General features: G+C 34.2%; 1 protein-coding gene across 1 annotated transcript; it reads right to left on the bottom strand.

The window, feature by feature from the left end:
* Nucleotides 1–1,054: 1,054 nt before the first annotated feature.
* Nucleotides 1,055–7,693, bottom strand: LOC130805212 (uncharacterized). Its single transcript, XM_057669886.1, has 9 exons — nt 6,889–7,693; nt 6,304–6,352; nt 6,112–6,190; nt 5,976–6,021; nt 5,784–5,882; nt 3,972–4,040; nt 3,538–3,895; nt 3,288–3,445; nt 1,055–2,484 (listed from the first exon to the last, which is right to left on the bottom strand). Exons 1-9 carry the CDS (start codon nt 7,306–7,308, stop codon nt 1,549–1,551), a joined length of 2,214 nt encoding a protein of 737 aa, XP_057525869.1. The 5' UTR covers nt 7,309–7,693; the 3' UTR covers nt 1,055–1,548.
* Nucleotides 7,694–10,900: the final 3,207 nt, after the last annotated feature.

The raw sequence follows: 10,900 nt of genomic DNA, 5'->3' as shown, positions 1-10,900 counted from the left end.
CAGTTATTATATATTTTTTTAAAATATTATAAGCAGGTATTAAGATTAATGTAAATAGACTTTTAAGATATTGAAAGTAGTCATTAAAAATACGATGAGTAAGCATTAAGAATAATGTAAATAGATATTAAAAATACGAAGTAGACATTAATCTTCAATGGGTAGGACTTGAGATACGTCTTTCAAAGAGACGGTCTCTCAAGAGACTAGCTGTTCACACTATCTATCATAATACTTTTAACCTTACCACATAATTAATAATTACTCTATTTAAAGTTTATATTATGAAAATACGTATTAAAACAAATCAAATAATTGTATTTTATACTACTATAAATAATAAAATATTTATTAACATTGCTTCATGAATACTGTTTTCTATGGTAAACAAGCAATTATTATGAACATAAAGTATACAACACAGAAGAAAATGTTTGATAATTTATCTTTTTCTTTTTGATTTCAAAATAATACTCATTTGATCCATTAGATTTCCATCAAAGTATAAAAGGGTAATTATTAAAAAAAGTGGTAATAAATGGAAAGATAGAATGAATTGTGTATATGAAATTAAAATTAAAATGTATGAATGAGATTAAAAAAAGTGTTGAGATATAGTCTAAAAATAAAAATAATGTAAATTAAATGGGACAGATCAAAATGAATAATGCTGCAAATTCGATGGGATAGAGAAAGTAAGTTCCAAATTACTTGCAACATTAAAGATTTTATACTTTTCATTCAACACTTTTAAAATGTGATTAATTTTTAATCTATAAGTTAAAACATAATCGAGTAAAATCTTATTTGATTCGTTTCAATGTAAAAATTACTAAGATCAATTTTTTTTATCATTTTTTATTATATATTAATAATTAAATTAGTTCATTAAACTAATGTGAAACAAAGTATGTATATAACTTTTAAATCAATTGATAAGCAAACTTTAAACAAAAACTAAAAAGTTTTTAATCCACTTTTTCTTTAATAAATTGTCAACAACCAATAAACTATAATTTACAAAACATCTCTATAACAATTAACTATTTTAAAGTTTAAACTGATAATTAACAAATCAGTCAACATTTTTAATTGGTCAAACCAGTCAACAATCAAAGCCAACAGACATATTTTAAATCAACCAAAAAAAGATAGATACCTCTACGATAAGGAGGGGATCAGAAGAAACACATCCAGACTCTGAAGACGCAATACTAATCTCTAGTGTTATTCTCAATTTTGACAATTTTTGGAAGTATAACATTTATAGCATCTTGACAGTTGACATAAACAAATTCTAAGTTACGCCAGAGCTTCGAATTAACGTTACACGAGACGCCTCTTCACTTGCTACCTAACAATTTTCCATACACAAATCTGTACAAAAACTACAACTCCATCTAAGAATACAGTTAGCTATGGCTTCAACTCAATCGCCCCATTACGAGGAGAGACATTTTCTCTCCACTCTACTCACTGGGAGCAAAAATCTGAAACCCTTACACCATTGTGGAATAATTGAAGGGGGGCAGGGTAATTACCTCATTACTACAACTGCAAGGCCAGATCCGGCTGCACTGCTTCCGTTTTCCCAGAAACCGGAGATCCTGAAGACTGGAATCCAACGTTCAAGTCCGGTGGTGTGGACTCAACATTTTGATTCGACACCGTGCTTGGTAAACTTTTAACGGGCTTTTTTGTACTATAATTTCCTGACATGGCTTCTTCACAACCGTTGCTGTAGGAAGTCACAGGTTGTAGACTCTGTGTCTCAGTTCTGGACACTGACACAATAGATGGGTTAGCCTGTAACACTGAAGGCCTTCCTATCCCGGTCATTTTCCCCATCTGGGCCGCAAAATTATGCCCATAACTACCATTAAGGCCATTAATACGAGGATGCACAGTAGAATTTTGATGGATCTGATGTGGGTTTCCTGGTTTCACAGAATTAGCGCCGTTATTTAATACGTTGACCATTGAACTTGACGGTGAACTTGCAGTGGCTTCCGGTGCGATTGAATTGGGCCCAGACCCAGCACCATTGCTCGGTAAGTTGGAAGAAGAAACTGGAGTGGCAATATTAGCAGCAGCTGAGGGACAATTGGCTTTGCATGACTCCTCATTGACCTTCGATTTAATACATGGTTCTTCTGTCTCAGACAATTTATCAACTTGTGGCTTTAAAGATGATTTGTTACCACTTGAATCAATGGTACCTTGAGCAGGAGCAGGAACAGAAGCTGTATCTGTATCTGTATATGTATCTGTAGGTATTTGCTGACCAGCAGAAGCAGTTGACTGCTGCTGAATCGACCTTTCCGCAGGAGTGTCATTCTCTCCGACCCATCCTGGACCAAATTTAACACCAGCAGGTAAGCATCTCTCAATCTTCTTCGAAGCAACTTTCCACGCAACAGGTCCAATTTTAGCAGCAAATCGTGCCAAACTCCTGGCATAACCATACTCTGTATGCAGCCCCATCTAGATCACATAGCAAGTCAAAAATCAGAAGCAAGAAATTCAGAACCTTCTTTCCAGAACGAACAGCTCACTGGTTGAAGGTTGGATTGAACTCTTGAATAAAATAGCAATTGGATCATAGCAAAATGGAAGACAACAAAGATATAGCAAAAAATTTAGCCCACATCATATAGTAATAAAGGGTGATACTGACAATCCCAGGAGTGTCCGTCACATGTCATTCTGTCAGAAAAGCACTGGAAAGTGGAAATACTAGATTCAAAGGTGTCTTAATCAGTTCCTTGTGAAAATTCTTCTATATTCACAACAGTTCATTTACTTTCTGGACACTAAAATCACAAACGTGCAAATATTTGTCCAATTCATACAAATAAGAAATATTGCTTCATAGCCTGATATCCATCTAAGACATGCAAAGATCAACCCAACGCACTCAAGTTTGCAAGAAACCATCTCATCAAAAATACAATCTAATTGAAAATAACTGTATATCAAAATTTCTTTTGTAAAAAACCACCTTACATAAGTTGATAAAACATTACTTTTGAAATACAAGTACAATTTGACCTTCAATTGCATTTTAAAGACTTCAAATTGCTCATGAAGGGTAGTAATCGTCATTTTTTTATCACGCGATCCAATGAGGATAAATTAGAGCAGTCTGTAGCTCAAAAGTAATGAGTTTTGGTTTAAATTTAATACCAGGTGCTTTGCCAATAATAAAATAAAACATTATGCTGCTTTTAATTTGACAGACAAAATGAACAAGACCGTTCAAATTAGTTCGTTGGATGTATACTTACAGCAATTAGCTGTTTTCTTTCTCTATTGAAGGTAGTAAATATGGACGAATCTTGTCCACAAGATAATGCATAGGAATGCATGTAGGTACTGCGTCTACTGTCATCAAGCACAATATGTTTCTTTCCATGCTTCATTGCTATCCCCTTAGAACCAGAACCTAGTATAGTTGCAGGAAAAACATCAAAACCCTTAGAAAACAAGAGATCGGAACCAACTAAGAGTGTCAAACACATAGGCATAACAACTGACCTATAAAGTCATCAGCTCTCTCATATCTCTCGGCTGACCAGCCAACATAAGCCTCACTAATACGAGCACCGTACAAAGACCGCGAAAAAGAATCAGTTGATCCAATTTTCTCCAAATGAGATGCTTTTCTCAAATCATTACTGGATCGGTTGGTAGTTCCGCCAGAGCTAGCAATAGTCGCTTCAGAAAAGTCAGAGTTAGCTCTCTCTAATGGAGGTCTACCTGGTGGTCTCTTCAAATTCTTTGTTGGCGGTCTTCCCCTCCTTACGACCTTCGGTTCGTGCTCTGGTTCATTATCATCACTATTTGCCTTCAAGTTATCAAAACTTCTCTGAGCCAACTCTTGTATTGTACGTGCCTGGCAAGACAAGACAAATTTATAAAAATGGATAAAGATAGTATAGACAGGCATTTATAAAAGCAATTTGTTTTACCTGCCGAAAGTAGACAGTCTCAGGAGCATTGTACTGCATAGCATTGGAACAGATCAAGAAAACATCTTTCTGCATAAGAAAAGAAAGGGGTGAAAATTGAGTGGCTGTGTGAGGTATAAATACAGTTGATCTATATCACATAAAAGGCATCCAAAACATAACTGCAAAGTTACACTACCAACAATCTGTTTCCAGTGCATGCTATAATCCAAATCACAATCCACTAAGCTCAAAATGTATCTTTTTTCTCGATTAAATGCATTTTCAACTATCCTGCAACTAAACTTGAAATTTCTTAGCCAGCTACATACAGCACCAGATTTCTAGGCTTCTACAAAGAGTCATACAAAAAGAATACCATAATAGATAGGAACTTGAGGATCACGTAGCTTTTGTTTTGATGTTAGGGATCATATACTAGGAAAAAAATGTCCACCAAAAAGAATTCATCCCAGAGTTTTATGGAAAATTCCCAAGACATTATAAGAATGTATATATAGATTGCGAGGAATACCTCCACTCGCAAAGAAAAACCATGTCAATGATACTAAATGCAAAAGTGAATCATTAAACAGCATCTACCCACAAAAAGAAGGCAAGAAAAGTAAATGACACAAATCTCCATACAGCCATGCATGTCCTAGGCAAGCAAAATCCATTTAAAAAAATCTTCAAAACTATCAGAGCACTCCTTTTACATGAAATTGCCTGCTAATTGGTCCCTGGCTGAAAATCCAGTTTGTGAAAAAGATTCTTCTATAATAGCCCATAAAATATCTATCTAATGAGAATAAAATTAATAATAAAACCCAAAACATCTAGTAGTCTAAACAATGATTTACGAATCCTCTATCATTTTATATCAACACAATGGTGAGCGGAGAGAGAGATAGAGGTTTGTCCACTCTCTTAAACTCCATGATATAACAAGGTTACAACTAGCCAAGTTGTAATTGGCGTCATGATCATGAATCTCATTTTGCTGCCACTTCCCTTTTTATAGTCCTAGTTATAGTACATAACAAGAACATCAAAATCTTAAGCATCACAGGTAATGCTTGTGTAGATAGAGGAGCTTCCTTCAGACCAAGCAAGAAGATATCTTCCAAAAAGCCAACTATACAAAAATGATGAGTTATTATTTTCATCCAAGGGAGAAGAAGTATGGCCATAAACTTGAGCTAATGAAATTTTCAAATGCCATGACTTGTGCAAAAAAATCCGAGCAAAATTACAGAGATCTTGTAGCTCATGAGTTCAAAATTCAAACTTAGGTCAAGCAATTGGCTTATACTCATATTGAGCTCCTCGTTTGTGACTCTATCCCATTCCTCTAAAAACGAACATTGAGGAAGTACTATTCATCAGTGCACAACTGTAAATTCAATCATCGATGTAATAATATTATCACAATTTGCTGAGACATTGATTGGTTAAGCAGGGATGCATCCAGCAGAATTACGTTTTGCATCTGCAGTTATACTTAAACAGTCCTGACTCAAGTTCCTCAACTTTAAATTTATAGAAAATGACATATTTGCAAAACTAACAAATTTGTACACTCACCTTTCTTGTTCCTTCCCAATCAAACAAGGAAGAAGTAAGGACAAGTCCTAAATCTCATAAAAAGGGCCCTCACCAGTCACCGGTGACACAATCAGCAAAAGCATCAAACAGGAATATTGGTGAAACTCAATCTCATAATGATCATAATTGAAACACCAAACACTCATTAATCACCAACCACCCAACTCTGCCTCAAGATAATGCAGGCAGAAACAAATGGGAAAAACAGATATAACAAAGACAGACCTCAAATTGTTCCAGGTTTGCATAGGCACCATTATCAAGTTTCTTCCTTACTGTACTAAAATCCATCGGGTTCTGAATGACATCATGGTAGTCTGGAAGCTGCAACACAAAATACAAATGCACGGATTAAAACATCAACATTCACAACAACTCCTATTAAATTTATAGATATCAAGACCACAATAAATTCACCTCTTCTGGGTCCACAGGTTCAGCAAAAACTCCATAAGTGTCTTTCCTGATCACAAAAAAAATCATCCCAAGTCAAAAAGCCAAATTACAAAAAAAAGCAAACCTAAAAAATCCAATTTGGCAATAAAGGTCGTACTTTTGAAGTCTATCAAGTATAAAAAGCAACAAACTTTTATCTGGTAAACTTGTTGAGGGGCCATCATCAAGCATAGAACCTGAAAACATCATCAAAATCGACATTAAACACGAGAAAACTAATGCAAATTACAAATTCGCAAACCAAATCCAGATTGCAATAAGATCATTGATAAGTAAGCAGCTAACGAACCTGATTGAGTGTTCGTCTGCTTTGTCGCATCAGCACTGTGCTTTTCACTCTGCAAAAACAAACACAATCTCAGTCAGCAACTCAGCATATATAAAGCAAAAAATAATCTCAAACAAAGCGACAGGCATATTAGCTTGCATAGTAACGTAGTACTGCAACCATTATTTTTATTTTTTTTTATAAAAGGAAATATTTTCAGTGTAAAGACAAAATTGAACTTTTTTCTTGAGATGACAGTCTTATCATTTAATGCCCATAATCAACAATATAAAAAAATCTCTTTAAATTAGGCGAAATACTAAGATACCTAAATTATAGAACCACAAAAAAAAATAAAAAAAAATTCAACACCCAAAAAGATAACGAATTCAGAAAAAATTCCACACTTACACTTACAAAAGACCCAGTCAAAGTGCGTCATACTCACACACAATCAAATTAAAATGCGCGAAATTCTAGGAGCACTTCATACTAACTATTTTTCAAAAATTAACGTAATTGAACCAGAGATTTAAAAACCCAGTTACAAAAACCCGCGGTTAATGAAACCAGTTACACAAATGAAGAACCCACAAAATTACAAACCTTATTACCCAATTCAACACCAGATCCATGAGAAATTGAGTCAATTTTGCGCTTCTTATGATTGGAACCCAAAGAATGATCAGAATCAGACCCAGAATTATCGGAATTGACTTCTTCATTATCTTTATTAGGCAATTTTAGAACATGTTTGAGCTCTTTCTCTCGCCTCTTCCCAGCTGAATGTGCTTCCTCTTGGTCGGAATTAGGGTTAGGGTTACGACGAGTGGATCGGCGAACAATTGAAGATGAATTAGGGTTAGGGTTTTGAAATTTGGGATTAATGGGTTTATTGTTCAATTGTTGTTGTTTTTTGAGATGGCTTTGTTGTTCTTGTTGTTGCTTTAAAGAACGTTTTTGAAGATCTAACAAAGATGGTCTACCTTTCTTCTTCTTCCTCTTCTTCTCCACAATTTTTCCCATTTTATTTATTTTTTTCTTTCTTGTTTTGGGTTTTTATTTTTGGGTTTTTTCTCTTCTGGTGTGTTGTTGATGTTGGTGACCCCCCTTCCTTCCTTCCTTCCTCTCTCAACCAGCTAGCTTGCTTGCTTGCTAGCCCTTTCTTTCTCTCTCCTCTCCTTTCTGCTTTTCTCTCTCTAAACTCTAAAGCAAAGGAGGTTTTGGGAAGTGTTATTTTTTATTTTTTACAAAAGGGGTTTTATTTTTTATTTTTATTTATATTTTGTTAGTTTTTGGTGTGTTTTTAATTTTTTTGGTTTTTGTTGGAGTCCGATTTGGGAAATGGGAAGATGGTGGGGGAATATTGAGATGATAATTGAGAAGAGCATGCTTGTCACGTGAACTCACCCTATTGTAATCTGTAAATAAATGTGTAAATGTTGCATAGTTCTTCGAGTTTTCCCGAAAAGAATTGAATCTTGTCTTAGTTGATGTAAATAAGATTAAATTTAAGTTTAATATGTGTATTCCAAAAAAAAGTTGTATGGAATTTGTTTGGGTAGACTGTAGACATAGATCAATCAAAATAGTGGATTGGGTTCGTTTTGATTGGGTCAAGGTGTAGAATAAGAAGTACCCTTATTTCAATTAATTGGACAAAAATTTAAATTGTATGAATCATATCAAAAGAGAGAAAAAAATATATGAATGAAAATTAATGAAATTTAAGTGCTATTTTAAATAAGAACGTAGCAAATCGATTGGAATAAGGGATAAATAAAAAATTATTGCAAATTGATTGAAATAAAGGAATAATTGAAAAATAGTAGGTTTTGGCTAAAAATTATTTGACCTTAAAAATATAAATTATCAAATTTAGCAAAACGGTCCAAGTTAATAGAGTATCAATTAGTCAAATTCGGTCAACTTTTTGGATCAAATCACTATTGGCGATGGGCGGTGGCAATTGGATGGACTCGGATCGGATTATATAAGAAGTGATCTTGCTTCGAATGAAAGCCGAATTTTATTCACCTCCACTTCCGACTCGGACTAGAATTCATGTCCTTCAACTTTTACTCAAATTTGAATTCTCGAATGCTCAATAGTCAAAAGGCAACTAAACATGTTTTTTAACCCTTTTTCACCATCAAAAAGTCAACTCAAAAATCAACCCAAAACTCATTTATCAAACATTCCTTAAATCTAGGGATACTTTTGATTCCATAATGTTGACTTTTTAAAGTAACTAGTGCATTAGTAAAATTTTATAATCAAATTTCACTATCTTCTTTTCATCTTAGATGATTAAGGATATTTACAATTAAAGAAGTTAATTAATTTACTTGTTAAAATGGTTTAGGTATTAATATATTAAGGAATTGATCTTTGATTGTGATTTTTTTCATAGTGCGTAGTTGTGTTTTTATAGAACGTAAGACTTGACTAGTTTTAAAACAAGAAAATTGCAAGAGTGCATATGAGGAGTTTCAACAAGTGTCTAAAGCTATGGAACAAGAATTTGAAGGATGATGAGAAGAGCACAAGTGACCAATTAGAATTTTAGTGCGTTTTGTATGAGAGCGTACTCATAATTTGACTAATCCAATTAAGCAACCAATTAAAAATAATGAAAATATTTTTATAGAATTAAATAAATAACCAAAAGCATGATTCTTGGAAAGGATAAAATTTATCAATGAATCGAAAAAAGGCAATTTTAACTATAACTATTACTAAAACAAAACACTGCTGACATTATTATTTTTTAAAATTGCTTACGTGTCACATCCTCAACAAAATTTTTCTTTAAAATTCAATGATCATGTCATTGTTATTATGACTAATGTTTATATCTTTGACTTTACTACTTTCTAATTATGACTATAATATATTATCCATATTGATTTTTTATACTTTTTAGGTCACATCATTTGATTTATGAAAAAACCATATATTTTATTTCATCATCATCATCATCATCATCATCATCATACTTAATGTATCCGCTCATAGGGACTATGAGCAGAGTCTAGGGAGGGAAGGAAGACGACAACCCATACCCATAAAGGAGAATGTGGTCAAAGAGTCCTCCTAGTCAAAATTCGATCTTCCGAAGAAGTTCTTCTTGCATTTGCTTACTAGTCTACATCATAAGCTACAACAATAATTAACATATAGATGTACATAAAAGATTTTAAAAAATTAAAAAATAAAAATTTATAAAACTAAGCATATAAAAACTAAGTGTATAAATATAGGAAAAGTAAGAGCGGTATATGAAAGGAAAAAGACAATAATATCAACAGGTAAGGGGAAAGTCTTAGTGATCTAAGATATGAATATGGTGCCTCCAATTACCCCAATCCCTGGTCAGGTCCTCAAAGAGTTGTAACTCATGTATATCCCTTTTTTTTCTATTTCTCCCATGTTCTCCTAGGTCTTTCACGACTTAAATTACCCTCCACTATGATGCTTTTGATCCTTCTCATGGGGGCATCATATGTCTTCCTCTTTACATGCCCAAACCATTTCAACCTATTTTCACGCATCTTTGCTGAAAGAGGGGCAACCCAACTTCTCTCTAAACTCATGGTTTCTTATTCGATCCATCATTGTGTGACCGCACATCCACCTCAGCTAACACATTTCTGTAACTTCGATCTTATGTTCAAATGTCTTCTTTTGGCCAACATTTCGTCCCACACAACATAGCAGGCCTAATAGCGACTAGGTAAAATTTACCTTTTAATCTACTAGGAAACTTCCTATCAAATAGCACCCTAGTGGCTACTTGCCACTTAACCCAACCCGCTTGTATATGATTAGTAACATCTCCATTAATCTCCCCATTACTTTGAATCACCGATCCTAAATACCTGAACTTAGTTGTACATGCAACAATTTCTCCACGTATAGTCACCTCCGGCTCACCTATGGGCTCTATCCCACTAAAGTTGCATCGCAATTATTTTGTCTTCTTACGACTTATGAGCAACCCTTTTCTCTTCTAAAATTGTCCTTCTCTCTTCCAATTTTCAATTAACATTCTGCTTAGTTTCTGCTACCAACACAATATTATCCGCAAATAGCATGCACCAGGTTACAGTCTCCCAAATTGATTTAGAAATATCCTCCATAATGACCGTAAAAATAAAAGAACTTAGTGTAGATACTTGATGTAGGCCCACTTTAACTGGGAAAAGACTCTATTAACCCCACTAGTGTATGGATCTTAGTCGAAACTCTGTCATACATGTCCCGTATTGCCTCAATGTTACATTGTGAAATAACTCTAGCCTTGAGGCTATCCCAAACGATTTCTCGAGGTATGCTATCATACGCTTTCTCCAGGTCGATGAACACCATATGCAAATCCTTCTTCCGCTAGCCTCAGTGGTTGATCTTCTTGGAATGAAGTTGAATTGGTTTTCTCTTATCACCATCTCTTGTCTGATTCTCCTCTCTATCACTCTTTCCCATTCTTTCATCGTGTGGCTTAAGAGTTTGATCCCTCTATAGTGGGATTAGTGTGTTGATCCTCCATTCTTCTGACATCTTATATGTCTTCAAGATAGCATTAAACAACTTAGTCAACCAACAAATCCCTTCTTCT

This window comes from Amaranthus tricolor, chromosome 2 (genome assembly GCF_026212465.1).
Source record: "Amaranthus tricolor cultivar Red isolate AtriRed21 chromosome 2, ASM2621246v1, whole genome shotgun sequence".
NCBI classification, from domain to species: Eukaryota; Viridiplantae; Streptophyta; class Magnoliopsida; order Caryophyllales; family Amaranthaceae; genus Amaranthus; species Amaranthus tricolor.
Note: the sequence above shows the minus strand (reverse complement) of the source record. Positions and strands in the feature narration are given on the sequence as shown.

Excerpts from the sequence above, each read along its gene's own strand:
- LOC130805212 (XM_057669886.1), bottom strand. The coding sequence starts at position 7,308 with ATGGGAAAAATTGTGGAGAAGAAGAGGAAGAAGAAGAAAGGTAGACCA. Across the intron at positions 4,041-5,783 it reads CAAACCTGGAACAATTTGAG|AAAGATGTTTTCTTGATCTG; the intron begins GTCTGTCTTTGT and ends TTTCTTATGCAG. Across the intron at positions 3,446-3,537 it reads GAGAGCTGATGACTTTATAG|GTTCTGGTTCTAAGGGGATA; the intron begins GTCAGTTGTTAT and ends CAACTATACTAG.